General features: G+C 41.4%; 1 protein-coding gene across 9 annotated transcripts in view; it reads right to left on the bottom strand.

The window, feature by feature from the left end:
• Positions 1-24,870, bottom strand: part of FGGY (FGGY carbohydrate kinase domain containing) — a 409,199-nt gene that overhangs the window by 331,067 nt on the left and 53,262 nt on the right. For all 9 annotated transcript variants that reach the window (XM_073234008.1, XM_073234011.1, XM_073234012.1 and 6 more), the window contains exon 5: positions 12,952-13,040. In XM_073234008.1, coding sequence (XP_073090109.1) covers positions 12,952-13,040 — 89 coding nt within the window. The remainder of the gene's footprint in view (positions 1-12,951; positions 13,041-24,870) is intronic.

Raw genomic sequence — 24,870 nt, 5'->3', positions numbered from 1 at the left:
TGAGAACACTATGAGTCAACCTCCCAATACCCCAACTCTCAGCCAAGGCCTCTGCTAGCCTCCCCCAGGCGCACTCACCTGACCCCCGCTCAACCCTTCTCAACAGGCCATGGTAATGGTGGCCTGCACATCCTGTGTGGCTGGATCAGTGAAGTCTGGTTGGCAGGGCACTGGGCCCATTGTTGGCACTCACCTCTAAAACAAAGAATAATACTGGCCCTTCCGAGGCCAAACAAAGGCAGACTTCTACCCCACGGATCTCTTTTCCTTTATGGGCAACAGTATGCAGACCCCTGGTCCTCCAATGAACTACATTTAAAATAGCTTTTGTGAAAGACAGACACAGTGGCCATTTTTGTATATGTGTGTGCCAGCAGCAATGGATTGATTGTAATACGAACAATGAGCACTTCTTCCCACTTCTGACAGAATAGATGGCATTGTGTCGTGGGCCTGGGAGGGATGCGGGGCCGAGTTAAAGAAACCAAGCCTTAAGGTTTATTACATGAAATTCTGATAAAAAGCACTTCGAAGCCTCTTTCCCATCATCAAAAAACCACAGTGGGCAAGATCAGAGCTTAACAGCCAACAAAAAAACACATTCAATCCCTGAGATCATTTTCCTGAAATAGAAAACTACATATGTTTCTCAAATTTCACATCAAGCCACTGCAGAGGCCAGACTGCAGGGCTGAATTGGGCCAAAGTAAGTGAGAGAGAGAGGGAGGAGAGGGGGATGGGGTGGGAAAGGCAGTAAACAGAAGAAAATGAGCCCATTCTTCCACATCACCACATTTCTCTAGCACAATCTAAACTTACAAACACCCCCAGTTTCACAGAACTTGTAGTTAGGGTTGCTTATCGGGCAGCCTTTACTTTGTCAAATTAAGACACATTGCCTTGGATTAGCAAGACTCCTTAAATTCAAAATGACTTCATGGTTGGCTCAGAGTTCAGTGTCTCTAGGGCCAACCGCCAGGAACATATCCACTGTGGAGCCTCCCTCCCCTTTCCATACTGACCTGCCTGACTTCTCCATGGAGACAGCAGAGCAAAATCCCAAGCAGACAGGCTGTCAGTGTTAATTAAAAGTCCAAACACCTCTTTAGAAACTATCTCCAGCTCAATATTTATACAGAATATAAGACTCCTAACAGGCAGGGCTGGAGAGAGGGGGGCAAGAGGCTGAGGGAGGAAATAGGTTTGAATGGCATTTGGAACCCATTAATTTTTAAAAGACAGGCTGCCACCCTATATAGACCTAGAGAAGTTCAAAATGTAACAAAACCAGGAAGATGAATGAGCCGAAGAGTGTTTAGAAAGACTGGGGATAGTGTTCAGCTTTTGAAAAGAATAATATCTGGGCAATAATGAGAGCTGATGCTTTTTATTGGTGAATGAAGTTTTTGGCACATTTTAATGATACAGGTTGACAATTTTCATATTTAACAAAGGGAAAAAGCAATCTTCTAAGTGACTTGGGAACAAAGGGCTCCCTGACTGCAATTTCTTAATAACATTTAAGAATTCTTTTCAAAGGCCCTTGACAATAACTTAAGAGAACTGAAGAATGAAAATGAAAATGAGGAGGGAAAAAAGTACATATAAAAAAGAGGGGAAAAAAAGGAGAGAGAAAGAAAAAGCATAGCATTTTGACACTAAATTATAACCCAATGGGTTCAACGTTAACTAGACTTTAACAATACTTTTTCAAAGGAATGAGTTTTAAGAAAGAACCCAAAGAGAAACTCTGGTCAACAACACTACATTTCATAGACTGAGAGCTGCAGTCCCAGGAGGGGCTAAATGGATCAAATTTTGCAGATGAAGAAACTGAGGACTAGGGACCCAAGGTACCTGGCTGGCCCAGACACAGTCTTCCGAGTCTCAAACCATGCTGCCTTGAGCATCTTATGAGGTAGGTCCTGACCACCTGACCACTGGAACCCTTCCGTACCTGGGGTTTCAAGACTAAATCCTGGTACCTTTCATCAGATTGACGGAAACACAGAGGCCACCCAGAATCACGCAGGTACAGCATATTCAAAAGGCTCAATAGCAAAGTTCTCAAAGGAGTTCACCAACAGAGGCACGACAGGAAACAAATTTAAGAGTTCATGAGGACTGAGATATCCTGTCTATCCAGAGGGATGTCTTGTGAGGTTGGAGAAAGAGACCCTAAACAATGTGTGATGTGGGGGTGTCCTCCTCAACATCTAACTCCTACTCTACCCACTAGTTTTGCCCTAAGAGGGAGACCTTCCTGAGGTTCATTTATATCACCTGGAAAATGAGCTTGCTCGCTCTCAGCACTCTTACAGTCTCAAAACACTTTCAGCAGAGAATATACCATCATACTATTTGTAAATCAGAACTCATATTCATCCCACTGTACCACATTGAAAGAGCAAAATGGGATTAAATTCTAAAAGTGACTCAAGGTCTCAGAGAAAATTGTTAACTAAAGGAAACACTATATTGCTGCTCAGTTAGAAAAGTACAGTCATACTAGATATCATTTTTCAGGCATACAAAATTCATGCCTAGATATGCAGTGGAGATCTGGGGAAAAAAGCTTATAGAAATGGAGCAAATTCAAATGAGTCCTTCTTAACAAAGGGTGCACATAATAGTCACCTGAGGTCACACAGTTTTATCTCCTTTGTGCCAAAGGGCAAAAGGGGAGGATTCTTTACCTTTTCTGTCCACGAGATTTGCTTTACCGATGAAAAGTGAAAGAAAACACCTCAACCTTCCCTAGAGTTTGCCTCAACATAATAGATAAAGAGGGACACCAGTAATCCCATAGGGAAGCTTTAGTGTAGGGCAGTAGGACTGGTCAACCCAAAATCTGTCCCTCAATTCTGATGCTTCTGATAGGCATGGATGAGAAGCCATGACTCTAATGCTGTGTTCCCTCTCCTGTCACCTAACTGACCCCAGTATACTGCATTCTCACCTGCCCTCCCTGGATTCTCAGCCTCTGGATACTGACTGGTCTGCATATCCTAGCACCTACCTATTTCTTTGTGCTCACAGTAGCTCTGAGACCTCTTATGCTCCGTCACTCACTGAACCCTGATCATATCCACAGGAAATCAAGACAAAACTCCCAAATGGGGGAGAAAGGCAGTCACACAAGTTATGTGGTATCTAAATGTCCCATCCCAAACACTCTACTTGCAAGCTGTTTAAATGAATTTGGATTCACCTTAAAATTTAAAAATAAAAATAAAAATTACAGACTAAAGGGAAAGATAAATGGAAGTAGCACTTCCTATGCATTACTGTGTAGCAAAAACTCATTAGAGGTTTTACCCATAATGTTTCATTTCCCCATAAAGCAAACCAGTGTGATTTTGTCCTCCTTCAACCTTAAGAGGAAATGGGGATTGAGGGATTAAAAGCTTTGCTCGAGTCCACCCAGCTGATAAATGGCACAGCAAAACTCTGAGCTAAGGAATCATTGGCTCCAACCCTTACATGGATTTGAATAGTTGAAATAAATGTATACCTACATACCGATAGATTAGAGCAAGGATACCTCTTAGATGCTCTACTAATATATATGCAGGGAATAAGTAGATCAGTGAATGAATAATTCAGTGATGGAAACTGTGAACTACAGCTGCTGCCCACTATAAACCACCCCCTCATGACCTCCACCATCGGCCACCTCCCCATCACCATTGTAGAAAGATTATGAATTGGTATCTGGTGTATTAGTCAATGTAATTTACTGAGAAATTACAATTTTGTGATTATATTTTTACCTGCTCAATATTAATTCTCCCTTATTTATTTTCTTTAGTAGTAAGAGAATCCCAATTTTATTCAGATAGCAATGCTTCCAGCTAAAAGCCTACTTTTTACAGGCTCCACTGTAGCTGGGTATGACAATAAACCCAGTGCTGACCAGTGATATGCAGGAAGTGTTATGCAGATCTTCCAAGAAGGATATGTGAAGAAGGCTGACTCAGGTGTGTAGTCCTTCCTTTTTATGCATCCCCCACCTTCTTTCTTCCTTCTACATGGGACATGGACTGCACAACACAGACACCAGCAGCCATGTGGACAAGGAGGTGACCTGGAGAATCAAAGTCAGGGCTAAATATGGTAAAGTACAAAAATCAAAAGTGCCCTTGGTGACTTCATGGGGCTGTCACAGTAACCTGAGACGCCACATTTATTCAAAAAGAATGAATACTTATGCATTTAAACCACTCTTATTTTGAGTTTTTTATTATTTCTATTATTCATCAGAGAAAAGGTTAGGATCGTGTATCTTCTGTAGAGAGTAAAAGCACACTTCTTTCCCAAAATTGAAGGTAAAGGAAATCTAATATTTACAAGCCATTTCTCAGTACTAATAAATATACCAAAATATAAGCTGATGCAAGAGGATGACTGAATCGTTCTTCCAGATCCTCGAAGAACTGTTTTATACCACTGTTCTGAGAAATCATCTTTCAATACAACCATAAAATAATGCAAATAAAAACACTTTAGCATCAATCATACCAGGAATAACTGATTTTTTCCTTCCAAAATTCTTCAATTTTATGACACTATCATGAGGATCCTTATCAAATTTCAATAAAGGTCTAGCTAAATTCAATTAATTTTACTTTCTTTGGTAGGTTTCTACCAAAAATCATAAGCAAATCAAGTCTTAAAGCCACAATGCAAATCTAGTTTACAGTTGTAAGGAAAGCTATAAGAAAGAGAAAAAAGAAAAGAAAGCAAGTACTGATGAGGATGTAGAGAAGTTGGGATCCTCATACATCACTGGTGGTAACATGGTGCAGATGCTATGAACAAGCTTGGCAGTCCCTCAGAAACCAAACATAGAATTACCATATGACCCGGCAGTTCTACTCCTAGATATATACCCACAAAAATTGATCAATTTTACTGCAGCTTTATTCATAACAGCCAGAAGGAAGAAATAATCCAATCATTCATATAGGTCCATCAACAGATAAATAGAATAGCACAATGTAGTATATGCATTCACTGGAATATTATGCAGCCATAAAAAGGAAGGAAATTCCAACACAATGGATGAACCTTGAAAATATTATGCTAAGTGAAATAAACCAGACACACACACAAAGCTGTATGATCCTACTTAACATGAGGAATCTAGAAGAGGCAAATTCATACAAACAGAAAGTAGATTAGAGATTACAAAGGGCTGGGGTTGGAGAAGAGAATAGGGAGTTCTTGCTTAATAGCTAGAGATTCTACTTGGGAATGGTGAAAAGTTGTGGAAATTGATAGTGATAATGGTTGTTCAACAATGTGAATGTTATTAATGCCACTGAATTATAGACTCAAAAATGGTAAACTTTATGCTATATATATTTTACTCTAATTTATAAAAATTACAAAATCCATCAAAAGCACTGAACTATATAAATGGTTGACTTAAATAGCATCCAAATTATATTTCAATACAACTTTTTTTTTAAATCAAGTCTTATCTTAGATATGCAACTGAGAATTGTGATCAGGAAGCCCAGTGCTAAGGAAGGGACCTGGACTTCAGGCCTGTCACCAGAGGCAGGCAGGACAGGGGAAGTTTCTTCCTTCTTCGCCCCATACTGCTGTTTCAGCCCTTCAGGGAGAGAAGACTGCGATCCTGCCTGCTCCATCCAGCAGAGCAGATCAGGGGAAGCAAAGCTGACTTGGTATCCCGTCCCTTACTTAATTTTCTCTAAGAGAATAAGGGAAATTCATCTAATGGTTGAAACTGGAATATACTATGCCATGTTTTAAGGGTCACTGTGTTAAAGATAAGGTGACAAACCATACCTAGAATAACACTGAGCCCACTACTTCACTGTCCATGCCCAGGTGCAATGAAGAATGCAACCTGAGCAGGGCCTGCATTTGTGTTGTTGACTCAGTTCCTTGACTTGGTATCTGGTTGATGTATCTGGTCTTCCTTCCCCCATATATGTACACAGACACCTGGACATTTGAATGCTGGTGTAGCCTCACTTCTGAGTTGCATTATCTCCCCAATAGATTAGAAGCTCTATACATTAGGGGTTAAAGAGTATTTTCTAAGATAATCAGGTAGGTTGTCATTTTTATTTTAGCTAATATACTTTTTATGTAGTCTCTATCAGACAGACCTGCAATGACAAGGAAGAGTGAGCAGCACTTTGAACCCTTTACAACAGGGATACCTGTTAGGAATTTAAATAATGTGGATTTAATGCTAATTGTCCTAAGTATGATATGGCACTGTGGTTACCCTGGAGAATGTCAGTACTCTTGGATGATCCTGTTGCAGAATTTAGGAGGGAGGTATGTGATGTCTGCAATTCATTTACAAATAGTTCAGCAAAATAAACAAATTAATGCCTGTTAGAGAGAGAGAGCATTTGAGGCAATGTAACAAAATATTAATTTGATGAATGTAGGTAAAGACATGGTATTGCATAGAACATCTGGGGAAAAATACTAAAACAAAATAAAGAGTTCTCACCAATATTTAAGAAAACACTGAAATCCAATATAAGTATTAGTAATCAGAATAAATAGGCAATCGGCATATGTAACACAAATGGTCATAAGTGACATTAACATAAATTAATAACACATTATAGAAATATAAGAAAAATTGTGTTTAATAATCTAAAAATGCAAATTAAATAAGATACCACTTAAAGCCTAAAATATTGGCAAAATTGACACATACATTTACTCACATGGGATAGAATATTATCTGAAAAACAGGTTTGCTGATAATATTTACTAGTATGGGAAACACATTAAGTAAAAAGTAAGCCATACAATATAGATTTACAATAAAAAAATGAAAAACAGTAGAATAAGTAGTGTAAGTAATGACATTACTTTTGAGATACTGGAGATTTTATTTAGAAAATGACTATATATCTGCAAAAAACCTGATCATAATCTTCTCTTGAACAGATTAGCAAATACCATGAGAAACATAACAGTACAAAAATATAAGCCTAAAACATAGAGAACGATGCAATTAAGGAAAACAATTACTGTTTTAAAAGGGATTAGTTTCTAAAAAATATAAATTCACCTCTTTAAAGTAGCAGATAGGCTATTTGCTGACAACTTACACAGAATTTTGCATTGTAGTGGAGGGGAGAGGGAACAGAAATAAATAAATCATACAAAGAAATATAAGGGAAAATAAACCTGAGATCTAGGAATTCAGGCCTGTTTTCCCATATGCCATAGAAAAGTCTCAGTAATTCTAACATGTATCTTCTAAGCAAGATATTTCTTACCAAAGTGTCTCTTGTACATAAGGAGCCTGCTTATCAAATTATTTTAATCCAAAGCAATAAAAATAAGTGAATTCAGAACAGACAACTCCCATACAGGAAAAATCAAAATGACCTATATAGATAATCTACCTTCAAGGAGGGGAGGCATAACTCCTTAAGTATGAGCTATTCATGGTGACTTCCTTCTAAAAAGTACAATACAGAAGGAGGAGAGAGTAACTTTATAGTGGAGAAACCTGGCAAGCAAAAGCTCAGCCAGGTGATCAACGTCAACATCAACAGTGGTATCATACCAATGGCATAAGTCCTTCATATGATATAATGAAAATGGTAATCATCAGAAAATGGTACTGTGGTCTTCCTCCCAAACACATACTACCCCAGGTTTCATGAAAAAAAACATCAAACAATATACATAACCAGCACTCTTCAAAACAGTCAAGGTCACCAAAAACAAAGAAAACTGAGAAACCCTTACAGCCAAGAAGAGCCTAAGGAGATATGACTAAATGTATATGGTATCCTGTCTAGGATCCTGGAACAGAAAAAGGCCACTAGGAACAGAAAGAAAAACTAAAGAAATATGAATAAAGTATGGAATTCAATTAATGATATTAGTATTGGATCGCCAATTGTGACAATGTAATAACAGGGGAACCTGGGTAATGAGTATATAGGAATTCACTTGTTCTGTCTTTAAAACTTTTCTGTAAACCTAAAACTGCTTTAAAAATAAAAGGTCTATTTGAAATTAAACCTAGGGAATGCCTCTTGGCATGGGAGGAGTCAGAGAGGTTGGGAGGGAGGTGGCATTTGTGGAAACAAGTCCCTGCAAGTGCTACATGCCAAATGGGGTCTCGATTGGTCAAAGATAATTTCAGCAAAGCGATGCTATTTGCTTGTCAGATGTATACAACTTCCTTAGTCAAATATCTGCCTTCAGTTCCCTTAAGATAGTTCTTGCCTCTGGAGCAAGTGGTTTTCAAAGCCAGTATTCTCTTTTCCAGCATCCCAGCCCCTTCACCCATTTATTTACACATAGAACTTCTTTTCTGTAGCATCACTTTAAGCCATGCTATACACATTATTTTCAGGCTCATCCTGAGCATCCTTGTTTTAAAAAATGATATAATATATATACACACATACACATATACACACATGGGAGGAAAGGCTGAATTTTGTACCTGTTCATTTTTGTGGATTATTGTTCACATTCTTCTACATGAGACACTCAGAGAATATGACTTAGAGAAATCTGGCTACAGCGTAGATCTGAATTAGGAGTATTTCTAAAGATCCTACTTTTTTGTTTTAAGGGTTAAATGGGGCTGACAGTTGTAATACCTGTGCTAAACACTGGAATACAAATGCATGAGTCCTGTCTTTATATACAATGTATGTACACATACTGTTCATTTTATTGTTCCACTTGAATATTTCTACTGTAAAACAAGACAGTGGTTTTTAAATTGTGGAAAATAAATGTACTTTCATACATCAAAACTAAAAACAGTTATCATTAAATTTAATAGTATATACCTTTAAAAGAATTTATAGAATATAAATTATTCTATAGGACAAATCTCTCTGAGACCCCACAGTCAGAGTTCTACTTCTCCTGGACAGCAATCAGGATCAGGTTCTTACCTGGTCACTCATTTCAGCTTGATTATGTTCTAGTCTTTGCTTTGGTCACTAGGAAGCCTGGGAACACATCTATTCGTAATTATGAAGATTCTTACAGTTTTTATGAAGCTCTTAGCATGATCCCAGTTATTCTATCAATATTTTCACTCCACTGTGATTTTTTTAAAACTATTTTATTACTGTTTTGATCTTATTCTATTGCGAGTCAACTCAAATCTCTTTGATGAAAAGATTTATATATATGAATATGTTTTGTCTGATTATACAAAATTGTATTACTTGAATTTCTAAGCTGCCATTTCTCTTATGTTACCAAAACTCTGGATAGTTACCTACTCAAAGGCTGACATGTGGAAAATTACTAAACCATTCAGCTTCGATTCTCAAACTGCAAAATGGTGGTTATGCCATTTGTTTTAACTGATGGTTACGAGGATTAATGGGGTTCACGTTTGCTAATGTGCCTAGCACAGGTAAAGAGGAGGCATGTGAAAACTGATAGATATGTTATCATTAAGAACAATTATTTTAATTAATATAGAAAAGAATGGAGCTAAGTTCCAAATTAATCACGGGCCAGGTGGTATTTTCTTAGTGCCCCAGAGAAACAAGAGTAGCTTCCATATTTTGTAGGATGAGGACAACAACTAAAGGGAGAAACAAGAAGGGGAAGGAGAGAGAAACAGATGAGGAGAGGAGGAGGAGGAGGAAGAAGACTTCTTATACATTTCACTGCCAAAAACAAGTCTGAAAGCTTTAAGACAAGGTGAAATGTGATCACTTTTTAGCCTTGACTCCACTAGAATAATGAAGAGAAAAAGGGAAAGAAAAACACCCTCTAGCCTTTTTGGCACTCATTTCCCCAAAGCTCCCAAAACAATCACAATAAAGGCCAAATAAACACCCAGTCTGAATCTCTCCCTGGCCCAGAGGATGCCAAGTTCATGTCCCACTGCCCAAAGTTTTTTTTGCATTGGCACATTCAAACTTAAACCCTCATCTTCCTAATTCCAGAAGAGGAGACCGACAAAGAGGATTTTTTTCATTAAAAGAACCATGCATTGCTTAAATACAATGTACTACACATTTAATCCACAATACTAATAACGCCCTAAACCACCCTGAAAGGATGTCCAGATGAGGACCCCAAGCCCAGCAGGGGGAAATCATTCACTCCCTGTTCTTGCAGACAGTACACAGCAGAGACAGTGAATCCAGGTCAGTCTGACTACAAGGATTTCCCTCTTCCCACTATGCCAGAAGCTTAATGCAAAGATTCCTGCCAAAATCGATAGAGAAAGGAAACTAAATCAAATAGCTAATTCCTTCAAAAAATGTCTCCATTCTCCATTGGAAATTGTAGTGTTAGCTCACTCAGTCCATAGTATAACACCATGAAGTAGGTACTGTCATTATCCTAATGCTACAATCAAGAAAGTTCAAAGGGGTTCCTTGTTTCACCCTGATGGAACAGGCTGAAATAGAGAAGGGAGAAAGAATTGAAAGGCTGAGAAAACAACAGAAAAGCCACACAAATATTAAAGAGAGGTGTGCCAGGGAGAGGGCAGCCACCCTTGTAGGAGGAAGGCGTGTGTCTGATCAAGGTCTGCCAGCTCTTCTCTAGAAGAGAAGGAAACTGGAAGGGAGAACTCTGAAGGTGCTCACAAGTACAGGGCAAGGGGCAGGGGAGGGGGGATTGCAAATCCATACTAATGAAAATAGAACGAGTCATGAGTGCCGCAGCCAATAAAAAATGGCAGGGATGACTGGGCAGCCAGTTAATCATTTCTGAACATTAAACTTTCTGCTGCTTCCTCAGGGTTTCAGATTGCTGTGGATGGGGACAGAAGCCCCCAGGCATATTCTGATGTGTCAAAAAGAAGCTCTCCATTTTTACATCCACCAAATTCACTAAACTTTGTAAAATACTTTGAGTCCCTCACAGGTGTACAGCACCTTAGATTCACATATTACGTGAATGTATATTGTTAGGTACTGATCATACAGCCACCTGGGGCACTTGCTAAACATACAAATTTCCAGGTATCTCATGGAGATTCTGATTCAGGAAGCTTAAAACTGGAAGTCCTGGATCTATGCTTTGAATTAATGGTTCAGCCAATTCCTATCATCAGGCTAGTTTGGAAAAACGGCTATAAAAGACTTTTCCAACAAGCTCACATGGTAGGTACCATGACCCCACCTTACAGATAAGGCAAGTGAGATTGAAAAAAGAAAAAGGACATCCCCAAGGCCACACAACTCATGTCTGGCAGAACTGAATGCTGTAAGTCACCCTGTGACTCCACAGTGGGTACACATGTCACTGCATTCAAATCTATTAAATCTGAGCCAGAGCTAGCTTCAAAAAGCCCACTCCACAGGTGCTTTAATAGGGTATCAGACACCACAAAATGGGAGTGTATTCTATCCAGTACCATCAGAAAGAACCAGAGAAGAAGTCAAACCCTGTGTTACAGAGCACCCAAGGGAAAAGAGAAGGAAAGCAAGGTCCTCTTGTATCTGTAGTTCTGTCTTTGAGTCCTCAAGGTCTGTAGGCCAATGGGATATTGCCAATACCCACACTATTGGCATTATTTTGACTAATATAGGTCCATTTGGCTAAAATGATGAAAACATTTCTTCACTACTGCACAAAGGTTAAAAAAAAAAAAAAACCTAGAGGAAGTCCCTTCCAGAAATAACTTCAGACAATTAATGTCACACCCAAAGAGGAATGGCTAAGATGAGATTTCCACCAACACAATGGCCTCTCCATGGGTGGTATAACAGTATCACGGTAATGACCTGCGGGGTGAGTACCTGAGGTTTGCCGGGGCCACCCTTACACATCTGTGGAGCCTCACTACCCTGAGACCTTCAGCTAAGGATCATTTCACTGGGAGTGGGGGAAGATAATGCCCCTGATGAATGACGGGCTTGTGAGACACGTCCCCTACTATCTCCTTTCTGCACGCCCCTGCTGCTGAACTATCACACTCTTATCAACTCTTTAAGAAAAGGTGCAAATCATCCAAAATGAGATGACAGGAAGAGCAGAGGGAAGATGGTACTGCTATCGCCAGCCTCCCTCACCTTTAAATAAAAAGGAAAATGGAGGAGGATTTAGCTCTCTCTGAATGAGCTAACTACAACAACTGCCTCCCTAAATATATATTTATACAAGTTTATCTTTTATCTTTCCTCTGGGAAATGATCTTCTTGCTCACAGATTTCTCCATCACAGATCCTAAATTGTTCTCAAGATGAGAATACCCCTCCCCCCCCACTGCCCCTCTTGTACATCCCCTGAAATCTGAGGTCAAGATGACAACAGCTTGCTTACTTTGAGATTTCATGTCCAACCTGTCTTTCTCTTTCCTCCCTCCCTCTCTCCCTCTCTCTCTCTCTATATATATATTCATACACACTTCTCTGTTAATTATAGCAGCTGCAATTTCACACTCAATGAGTATTTTTTAAATTGTCTCTGTCATGTAGCACAATAGCTTTTTATAACATTCATAATTAATTGAAAAACATTGACTTCAACATACATACCTCTACACTCTGTGATGGTTCAGACACAGTGATATAAAAAGCAAAACAGGTTCATAACACACCTATCCATTTAAAATCAGCTTCCTTGAAAAACATATCTCTTATCTTAATTTTAGGGACCAAGAAAAAAATATTTTCCTTTTATTCACCATATAAAAAGGGCCTTTGGAAAGAAAAACAGTCACATTTCATGATGGACTGTTCACATCTCTCACAAACGTGCCCAGTTTTAATGAACAGCCTTCCCCTTGGATACCCACCTTCCAGGCCTCACAGGAACAATGGTGTTTAGGCATATGCAGTGGAGGTAGAAGACAGATTCAAGATGTTTCAAGTATGCAAAATCACATGCAGATGTACAAACAGCACGTCCAGTCAAAGTTAAGAAAGTAATATATATATACAGACACCAGAGAATGGATGAGAGCAAATAAAATACAACTTGTAATTAACATACCGTGCTGTGACACCTGTTGCCTTCCACGATAAGAAGTCTGGGAGATCAAAGAAATGTCCCGCCTTATCCCAGCAAGTCTCTCTTAAGTTCTGCCAAATTAAATATATATTAGAATCAATTATGGGCTTTTTTCCTACCCCTCTCCTCTTTCAATGTTTCCAAATTTTCAAAACAAAAGCATAACCAACAATGCCCATAAAACATCTGCTCAGGGGCTGGAAAGGGGGATGACATAAGAGCAGTACCTACAGAGGAAAGAAAAACTGGCAAGTATTGATCCTTCCAGAAACGACCAGCATTTCCCTTTTATCACCTTTGCCAGCCTGGAGGGGGAGGAAGCACACTGTTAGGGTATGTAATCCATCTTCCCAGTGAAAGGCAAGAGGATGCACTTCAGGGCATATACTAAGATTTCACAGCTAAACAGCTAATAAGCTGGGAAGAAAACTGTGCTAAGAAACTACTGCATGAAACAGAATGTGCCCTGCCATAAAAATTCTCCCCACACCAATGGGTTCCAATGGCAACAGGAAAGAGAGTTTTGCCTTCAAAGAACTTCCAGTCTGAGCCAAAGAGAATGGCACATCAGCTATTTTTGAAAAAATTTTAAACATGTGTTTCTTTCAGTTTCTTCCAAACTACCAAAGTAGGCGTTTTCTTTCCTTTTCCACTTTTGGGCTTTTCCTTCCTCTGCCACCTTTGTCTGGAACACTTACTTATTCCTCACTCACCACCCTGCTCCCTCCCAGGATCCGTGCGGTCCTGGCTCCTTTGGTTAATTGTACCCACCTGTCCTTGGGGAGGCCTTCCAGGCTAGCCCTCTCTGGTTATGTCTGGCTATCATACAACCCACTCTACCCCACAATTATTTGTGTAATGTCTTTCTTTCCTATTAGATTGTAAGCTCTATGAGATCAAGAACCTTGACAGTTTTATGTACTATAATATCCCACAACTATCTCCTCTCTTGCCCCTACAGAGGACAGGATCCTTTGTTGTGAGGTAGAAAGTACAGGACTCAAGTCCCCTTACACGCCCAGCTAGACCAGGAATGGACATGTGACCTAACTGAGCCAACAGATTCCTTGTCTCAGGAATTTACAGTCAGAATCCAAAGGGAGTCATTTAACTTCTGCCTATGAATGGAAGAAGATGTGAGATCAACTTGGAAACTGGGAAGTGGCCATCTTCTGCCAGGTACCTAGAGAAGTTGAACTTCATAGAAGAGTAAAGCAGACAGAAACAGTAACAAGAAAGGTTTCCTACCATCCAGGCAACTCTCCAAGTCCTACTTTCAATTATTCCCTCCCCAAAGGCTATAATAAAGAGGAATGTATCATATGCACAGGGTGTTTTTGGGAACCCAAGGGCAACCATGCTGGAGTCCCAAAGGAGAAACACCCCAGCAACACCACTCATCAACCCTGAAGCAGCTAGACAACTGCCCAGTTTCACCCAATCTTCTCATGTTAGGAGCACTTCTGAGTCTATAAAGGGCTTCCACATGGTTTATCTCAGAATGACACAATAGTCCTGAGTCTCATTACATCTATTTTGCAGATATATAACTGGACTTCACCTACTTTTGCCCTTAAATTCCATGAGTTCTTCCTACTTCCTCCTTCTCTGTCACTGCTATATGAACAGAGATGTCTGTGTACAGCACGGAAACTGAGCAGAACCCCAGCCATAGAGTCCCTTAGACAATAGTAACAGCAAAATAATTCAGAGGCAAATGGCAGTGTTAAGCTCATTATCTGTTATTGTTGTTTGGTTTTAAATTCCTAAGCACTGGGTGAGAGCTTACATCTAGAAAAGGCTAAACATCTCTTTGAATGCCCATACATGTTAGCAGTAAACTAAGCAAGATGAAGAGTTGACTAAATATGCCCAAAACAGCTATGAACTACTAGTATCTCTATATACTAATAGGTCACACACAGAAATTACATGAGTCAAAATCTCTTTCCATGTGCTTTGTGGTTTCAGTGATCAGTTCTCAAGGAGAAGACAGCCTCCTTCTAACGGCTCCAGAAAGCCAAGGCCAGTCACCAGAAATGAACCGCTAAACCACTGCAGCAGAAACCAGTGCTTCAAGCCAGAGCTGAACAATCTTCCTCAACTCAGAAAACAACTGCTTCTGTTAGATCTTGTATATGGTCATTAAAGACCTTGCATAATGAGAGCCTTCAGCTAGCAGCCACACAGACAGCCGCTGTGGACAATGGAACCCAAGCAGAATGTCTCAAAGAGAACTCCAGGCTTCTTGCCAAAGGAGACACAGTGGGGGCAGGAGCGCAGAGCAGCCAGGGAGCGGCATTTCTTCTTGAGGCCACGCCAGCTTCATCTATGAAGCCAGAGACCCCAGTTAAACCTCTCTATAGGATGACAAATCAGGAATCTTATTAGAAGTGTGAGATATCCTTAAGACTGCTAGGGGTCTTGGAGGAGGAGAGAGCAGTATTCCCTGCTTTCCCCACAAAAGCAAAGTCTGGAGATTAGCCAGCAAAGGAGAGGCAGCGTGTGCTTGGATGAGAAGGAGTGTTTCCAGAAGCCTGATCCCTTACATGGAGATGCAGACGGACTACCTGTGAAGATCCCATGCTGCTCTTAAGTTGGGCCACATGACTCACAAGTGCTCTGTTATCAATGCCAAATGGGCCAAGAGCACACAGCTGCATAGATGAAAATCCGATTTTTAATCCAGTTCTGTGGAAAAATCTCTCCCCCACACTGGTCCATTCCCAGCTGAGGGCCTCAATCTTACTGAATTCATTCTATTCTTGTAACCCTTGGGCCTGCATCCAGACACAGTGACTGGCCCCTCCTCCACAGCTCACAACAGTGCTCCCACATGCTTCATCAGATTCTCAAGACAGTTCAGAGGTGTGCAGGCAGTACACAACAGTCTCACACCAAGGATGCAGAAACTGAGTCCAGGATGACAGAGCTCAGTCCAAAGCCACACTGGGATTCTAGCTTTAAAGTGAGTGTCCCTTCCTTCAGCTCCCACAGTCACCAGTCGGAGGCTCCAGACCTACCAGAGCTGTGTGGGTTTGGCCTTTGGGGGGCGTCATGATGGAAGATACCACCATTCTTTACAGAAGAAAAAACAAAAGCCCTTCCCAACACATTTTTGCACACAACTTCAAAGATTTCAGAGATTTCACTTTCAATCCTGAGCAATTCACTTAACTCCTATGCACCTAACAAGCCCTCCATGCATATGGTGCACGGATGGGTTGGAGACCACAGATCAGGCCCTCAACATATGCCAGCTTTAACTGTATCTTACCACGTGAGAGCAGAGTCCTGTTGGAGCCAAGAGCTCTCCGTGCTGAATGAGTTAAGTCTATACCCCAGTTACCAAACAACTAACAAAAACTAGTCTTTTCAATAAAAATAAAAGAAATCAGTGATTTGGGGTGTATGACTTGGCTCAAAAGGCTTCTACATTCCAATCACAATCCTTTCAGCTAAACAATCCCCCAGACTTGAAGGCAACCAAAAAGAACAGCTTTTTACTTTTTTTAAAAATCATCTATTACTTCATAAAACCACAGCATTTCTTGGGAGGAGGCTCCTCAAAGAGCACGCAGCTGCGGGTCTTAGCAGAGGGTGGAGACAGAGCAAAATCTCCAAGACTCAGGGCCAGGCAGCAGCCGCCCTGCCAACCCCAGGGCAGACGTGTAGCTTCCTCCCGCCCCTCTCACTGTGTGTTCAGCGGGGCGGGGAGGTCTCTGCTGACTCCTAGATGCTGAAGAAACTTGTGGGTAAAATGAAGAGGATATTGCAATGTATGTCAGGAGGCACCAGGTCTAGGAGCAGCATGAGAAAGTAGGGATGAAAGTTAAAACAGGATCATCCAAGTATTTTGTTATTAACCACAAAGGGATTCTATCTGGGCTATCTGCTGTGTGCAATGAATAAAAGGGAGGAAAGAGCGCTCCCTAATTCCCCACCAATAAATGATCCTGCCGTAACTGTCTAAGTACTCAAGATGTTGCTTTCTAGCACAACTACCCTTGAAAAAGCAAAACCTTATCCTCACTCTGAGTTCAACCAGACGCCAGATTAGGGCCCAGGCTGACAGTACAGAGAGGAAGGATGCTTCAGGAAGAAACCTAACTCTCAGTATCATTCATAAAAGAAAATTGATGCTGAAAACATGGAGTGGGTCATAATTCCCACTCGAAAATACCTGTAATGAATGAAACAATTGTGTGTTTCAAACTCCCAACCACAGAGAAAAAGACCGACACTAGAGATATTTCAAGTTGGACAGGAAGATATTGTGAGGGGTTTGTGCTACTAGAAGCATCTTTCTAAAAACTTAAAACTTATACATTCCTTTTCTTTAAAAAAATGATTGTACAGCTCCTCATGGCCTAGAATCACATTTTAACTCCTTGGCATGGCTCTCAGAACACTTAACAAACTGGCTCCAGCTTAGCCATTATGATGATGAATTCTTCTAGGCTCTTCTCTCATCCCCCCTCCAAGCCCCATCCACCCTGCTGTCACCCCACTGCCTTCACTTATGCCCTCTGCTTTTATGTGTCCATGCCTCTACTGAGGCTGATGCCCCTATTTGGGATAGCCTGTCCCATCTTACCCCATGGTCAGACTTTAACCTTTGATTTAAATCCAGCTCAAATGGCACTTTGCAATGAATCCCTCCAATCCCTCACTGCAGCCTAATTACATATACATGTGCCTGAATCCTCAAAATAACAAACTCCCAGAAGGCAAAAGCCAACTAACACATGAAGAAAGAATGAAAAAAGCTTCAGGAGGTATCAAGAAACTTAAAGTCAAGCCCTTTCCAAAGAAAACTACAACAGAGCTAAAGAAAGATGTGCACAAAGGAAAAGGTAATTAATAAGATGATGTATGGCAATAATGTAATGAGCCTGATATCAAGGTTTGGTGAGTCAGCCTCATAACTTTATCATAATATTCTGTGTGTGGCCATATATCTGCCTCTAATGAGTAACACAGGCAAGATTCAGTACAGGAAGAGGGCTTTAGGGCCAGGGTGGCTAGAAATCTGGGGAAGAGATTTGAGCTGAAGCCTAAAGGTCAAGTCAAATAAGTATCTATGCCACTGCTGAGAACTATACCCAAGAAACAAAAACCCAAACTGACAAGACAGATTGCCTCTATTAGTGAAGGATTTATTTAACTGTATCATTATAGAATGTATTTATAAGATGAAATAATTCCATTGTGTAATTTAAGTTTCTAGAACTAGACTTATGTGCATCCTCCCCACCACTTCCTCTAGAGTTCTACTGTGGTACAGGAAGGTTAGCATATAATCCACACTAGAGTTGATTTCCCAATATTATGTTATCATTTTCATGAAAACTGATCACATTCAGCAAAGCTGTCTCTGCCCAGGAAGTTGAAAGCACCACATGCGTTCGGAAAGCAAGGCTGTGGAATGTGGGCTCTAAGCACTTTGGAGTCAGGCGGACCTGAGTTTGATTCCTGTTCTCATCACTCTCCAGCTGTGTAGCTTTAGGCAAATTAATTTCTCTAAGCCCCAGTTTCCTCAAGTGCCATATTACTAGCATCTATCTCAATGCTAGTAATAGGAATGATCTCATCTGATTCGCTTAATTTTTTAAGGCAGTGAAGGCAAGAAAATGATAAACCTTACATTGCAGTTTAAGAGACTAAAACCTAGAGAGGGACCACAACTGTCTCGAGGTCACACAACAGGGGAGTGGAAAGAGAGATACTAAGATGAAGACTTTTAAGGAACAGCCCAGTGCTAGTTCAGGGGTCTGCCTCCCTAAGCATAAGATGCAGATGGGCCAGGAGAAAAGGAGAAGAATGCCGTGGTGACCAAGAGAGCACAATTCTGTGTGCATGAACTGTCTACAAAGGAAGGGAAATGGATGGAGGGGGGCCTAATAGGAAGAGGAGGCTCTGGAATGCATAAGGTCTCAGAATGGACATGAAGAAAAGGAGACCGGACAAGTGCAGAGGTGAAGAAGTCTTCCCTAATACCTCACTCCCTTGGATACTTCTTGCTGTCTGTCTCCTTTTTGAGCTCTTTTCCCTTAGCTGCCCTTTAAATGTGAATGATGCTCCCCAGAGTTCTTGTCTCATCCTAATGCTCGTCTCGCTGTTCACACACTCCCTGGGCAATCTCAGTTACTGCCATTGAGTCCAACCAACTACAGGTTGGCGAACATGCCAAGTCTCAACCTCCAAACTCTCTGAAAAATGTCTCCTGGCTGTCCCACTGTACCTCTGACTCAACATGGCCAGGACAGAATCTGTCATATCCCCCAGATGTTTTCCTCCTCCTTGGTTTTCTATGCCAGTTGATTCAGTTACCTAAGGAGTCATCTTTTTCTTCTCCTTCTCTCATTCCTTCCATCCAATCATCCTTATAATTTAAACTCCCAATTAATCCATAAGAGGTTCCCACCACTTCACCCTCTGTATTAGTCAGGCTTCTCAAAAGAAACAGAATAGATTACATACATACATACATACATGACATATATAACATATACACACTTCATAGATATGAAGTCCCTTCATACACATATACATATACATGTACATACATGCATATGAAAGACTTACAAGGATTGGCTTACATAATAATGGAGGCTAAGAAGTTCCAAGGTCTACTGTCGACAAGCTGGAGACCCAGGAATCTCAGTTGTGTCCAAAGGTCTGAAGACCAGGGGAATTGATGGTATGATTTCTAGTCCAAAGGCCAACAGGCTCAAGGCCCAAGAAGAGCCTGTTTCAGTCTGAGTCCAAAGGTAACAAAAGACACATGTCTTAGCTCAAGGCAGTCAGCTAGGAGGAGCTCCCTCTTAGCCTTTTTGCTCTGTTCAGGCCTTCAATTTATTAGATGGGGCCAATCCACATTAAAGAGGGCATTCTGCTTTACTCTGTTTACCAATTCAAATGTTAACCCCATCCAAAAACACCCTCAGACTAATGTTTGACTAACCGTCTGGGCATCCTTTAGCCCAGTCAAGTTGACACATGAAATTAACCATCACACCGTATCTTCACTATTCTATTTTCAGCTCATTAGATGCTGTCACCTAGATTATTGCTAGCATACATACCTATGGCATACTACAAAAGTAGCCACCATTCTTCCCTTCCCTGTGTTCATTTCCTTTACAATATGACTCTGTAGCACTTTCCATCAAGAGATGAATTTATTTCTCCACCTGAGTTGGGGCTGGCCTTATGACATGCTTTCACCAATGAAATGAAGCAGAAGTGCCACTGTGCTACCTCTGAACTGATGCTTCAGTGACTCTTGTCTTGGAACGTAGTGCTGCCATGCGAGGCAGGCCAGGACAGCCTGCTCAAGGAAAGCAAACTGGAGCAAAAATGAACTGTCTCAGGCAAGGCTCCAAAAATGCAAGAGAGCTGAGCAAAGTGAAGATCAAGAAACTCTACCCAATAGCCCTCTGCAGATTGTTGAGTGAGTTCAGCTGAGACCAGAAAAACCACTCATCTTACTAGCCCATCCCCAGTTAGCAAGTTACATAATTATGAGATAAATAAATGACTGATTTTTTAAAAAATAATAATAATAAAATAAATGACTGGTTTTTAACTCAATTATATTTTGAGATGGTTTGTTACCACTCTGATACAGCCCCTAATTTTCAAATCTTACTCCCTTTAAATACCACCTACTACACAGCCAATTAGACAATGGCCTATGTAAAATGTACATTTGACTATATAAATCTTTCATCCACTCATTTATTCAACAAGTGTTTATTTGGTATAATCTACATGCGAGGTACTGTGCTCAGCGCTAAGGAAACAAGAGCAAAAAACAGATGCAGCCCCACCCACAAGGAGCTTTCCATCTAGTATACTTTGCATCCTTCAAAGTTTTCAACTACCTCTGGAGTTCAAGATCAAATTCATAAACATGGTATATATGATCCAAGTCTTACTTACCAGCTTCATCTCTGACCTTGCTGAGATACTATGCCAAAACTACCCACATGCACTGTGCTTTTTCTCACTAGTATATCTTTACTCAGCAGCACCCTATCTGTAATATCCTCCCTCTTTAACCTGGCCAACCTGGACTCATCCTTTAAAACTAACGCAAGTGTTATCTACTCTGAAATCGTCTCTGAGTTCCCTGAGTTGAGTAAGGTGGTCTGATGCCATGCCCCATAATACCCTGTGATGTTCTTATCATGGCACTTCCCATCATCTGTCCAGGTGTCTGTCCTGTTCACAGGCAGGGACTGCGATTTTTTTCAACCTCTCCATTCCTAAGACCTAGTATTGCATCGGATATATAGATGATGAGTAATGTTGGATAAATGAATGAATAAATGAGCAGAGATATACAAGCTTAAAAGGGGCTTGTGGAAATGGAAATAAGGAATGAATGGATAAATGAATGAGACTGTGAATAAGAACTGTCCCAGTTTCTCTTTTCTCATTTAGGTTAATGGCTTTTCACTGCCTGTTTTAGGAGAGGAGACATATTCCAGCCAAGCCAAACTGCCAGAAAGATAAATTTCTCTTCTTGGGGTGAGCAGGTCCTTTGGAAAAGTTTCATTTTAATTAGAAAATGGATTCATTCACTTCCTGGCTTGGACTCCTGGGTCAGCACAACACCATGCTGAATGGCTGCCAAGCATCACTGGAGAGGGGGCTGAAGCAGAAGGGCTCCATCAAATGACAAGTGCTCTGGGACCTCTGAGGACAACCTCGTGTCAGGTCCAGGCTGGCTCACATGGTTGCCCCCTACTCTTGCTTCCCCAAACTTCACCTATCCCCAACCCATAAAGAATAGGTACACTTTATAGTTCCACTTGGCATTTCTTTGGGGCTTATTGGGTATACAGACACATACATCTCCTTCCCTGTTTATTGATACCATTGTTGCAGAGCTCCACAGTCATTCCTGCAGGGCAACGACAAGGTCCACAACTGAGAACCCCCTGCACAACCCAAATGTAGAAGATCAGCATTTCATAAACCTTCCTTACAATGGATGTGTGACATCCATCACAGAAAACATTCCTTCTAAGGAGCATTTCTCACACCCTTTGAGGAGGATCTTTGCAGAGGGCACTGGACAGTCACTACATGGGTTTTACGACCTGGCTCCAGACTTCCTCGTTAGCCTCACCTCCCAATACTGTTACCTGTCAGCACCCACACAGTCCCGATCCTCTCAGCAGGCTGATGCAACGGCAGCCCCACCAAAGCACATTCTGCTGCCTCTTTCCCAGAGCCAGACCATGGGGAGCATATCTCAGCTCCAATATTTCACAGCCAGGTGGCCTTGGGAAAGCTACCTACCTACTCTTCACTTCAGTTTCCTTTTCCTATAATGATTGTGGAGAACAGTAACACTACCCACACCAGACTGTCGAGGGAACAAATGAACAAATGTATGTGAAGTGCTTAGAATAGCATCTGGCATATAGGGACCACTTCTTCAATGACCGTTCTTAGTGTGTCGGTGCCACTGCCTGTTTCCATCTTCAAGAGGAGGCAGGGGCTTTGGAGACTGACATGCCTTAGTTCAAGCCTTGGTTCTCCTACCCGTTAGCTTCATTACCTCTGGCCGACAGTCACCTGCTATCTGTGGGACTCATTTTGTTCACTGACAGCAATGTTTAACTCACAGACCTGTTGCAGGATTCAATTCAATGAGGTTAAAACATGTTAATGTGCCCATCGTGAAACATCCCCAGTAAGTAGTTTCCTCTACAATCCTTACTCTTCTCAAATTTTATGGGCGCCAGTCTTCCCTACTAGGCTCTTAGTTACTTTTAGGAAGGGATCATAACTTACTCATCTGGATCCCTACAGTTAACATGAAATAATGATTTCTCTAGTTAAATACTTATTGACTGGGCAACAATCTGTCTATCAATCCTCCTCTGTGGTCAACTGTGTGCTGGGTATAAAAGTGGACCACACAGGGAGAGCTGGAATATACTGGTTCTGATCCTCATGTTGTTTACTGGCTAGATGATGCAAACAGTCCACATGAGACACTCAGCAGAAATGTATAGCAGTATAGAAATTCAAATTTGAAAATACTTGATTTAAAAACTAAGGATGCTGCCTGGTCATGAAAGAAAGACATTGTTATAGGCAGGCAGCAGAAGAAAGGTATCACTTGGGAAATAGTGTCTGACCCAAGTGGAGAGAGAAGGGAAAGACTAGGGAAGATGGGACAGAGGGCAGTCCAGCTGGGACAACTGCCCAAACAAAGCGCAGGAAGGGGCATGAATTCCTTCCTGCGTCCTGGCCATGGAAAAGGAACCCTGAGAAGGTCAGCCTGACAGATACGTTTTAAATGTAGTAAGAGGCAAATCTGAATTTGTTTTAGACACTCAGCTCAGAAAAGAAGGGGAGCCACCATCAGCTCTGAACAGGGGGTGATTTTTGAGTACAGCTTTAGGAAGGTCAAGACAGCAATAATACGGTGGGGAGTCCTGATGGGAGAAGAGAGGAGGTAGGAGGACTGGTTTCCATGTACATTTCTGACACAGGAGGACAAAGAGCAAAGGAAAAGGAAAAACAGAGGCAAAAGAGAGAATAGGAGTGAGAAAGAAAATAAAACAATAAAGACTAAGTAGAGGAGAAAGGGAAAGAAAATAAAGACAAAAGCAAAAGATGGACAAAGAGGAAAGAAAGATGGGGTAAAGAGAAAGAATAGGATAAATAGGAGAAATGAATGAAGTGAGAAAGGCATAAAAATAGAAAAATAAGAGAGATGTGTGGAAAGCAACAGCAAGACCACAATAATGTCCCTGATGAGACAAAGCACAGAGAAGGAAGGGCAGAAGCCAGAGCCCAGCTTGCGGTCTGCACACTGTCTGTCCTCTGGGCGAATGAAGTCATGGCTGATGTCACTGGCTCTGAGTCACATGCCCACCAAAGATAGGTGGAAAGAGCCCCCGCCTGGTGTTCGGTCCCACCCTCATGGGCAAGGGGGTTAACTCACTGCTTTGTTCCCTGGGACACTGGCTAGTCTAGTCCTGAGAGGACTGAAATGAGAGCAGCCCCCTGCCCTGGGAGGACACTGCAGCCCCATGAGCACTCAGAGCTCACCGTTGTTGTTTCAGGTCCAGGCCACTGAGATGGGGGTCAGAAAAGACGCGGCAAATAGCATCCAGCTTTCTCTGACTGAGGTAGGGGAAACTGGTTCCATCCCATCATGTCCACAAAGGAAATTTCCAGCATAAATAGGATTGAATACACAAAAGGGACTCAAAAGGTACTTTCGACTGACTCACTGCACTGCTTTCTCACATTCTAAGCTTTCACCATTCTGCATGTACAGCCCCACAGAGGTCTTACTTTCTGGGGTCGGCAGGCCTTTCCCCACACCATCCCACCTGCCTTTTGCAAGCCACCCCAACCAAGTGCTTACCTAACTCCAATCCACCATTAGCCCGCAGCCTATATATCACCTCCTCCTTATTCCTCTCCCCCAACTGGGGTATATTTCCAGACCTGAATCTCCATTCCTCTTGTGGTGTTCTATGACTTTATTTCTGTCCCTCTTCTAGAACATGAACAACTTGAGGACAGGACTCTGTTTTGTTTACCAACATATTCCCAGCATTTAACCAAGTACCTGAAATAAAATGCATTTTCAACAAATATCTCCTGAATGAATGAATGTCCTTGATCAACTCTGGAAGAAACTGATCAGCACGGCACTATTTATATGTCTGAAGCATGTACCCATTCTTACAGCCTTCATCCTGAGAATGTTTGCTGCTGAAGCAATACCCTACAGGATACTAATAACTGTGCAAGTGAAACTCTGCTGGGAACATTTGCTCGGGACTTACTCTACACCTGGCTCCTTTACTCTCCCCAACCCTTGCCCTGTGAGCTGTTGTGAAAAGAGCACAGGCTTGA

The sequence above is a fragment of the Manis javanica genome, chromosome 4 (genome assembly GCF_040802235.1).
Source record: "Manis javanica isolate MJ-LG chromosome 4, MJ_LKY, whole genome shotgun sequence".
Lineage (NCBI taxonomy): Eukaryota > Metazoa > Chordata > Mammalia > Pholidota > Manidae > Manis > Manis javanica.
This window is presented reverse-complemented; position numbering and strand designations above follow the sequence as displayed.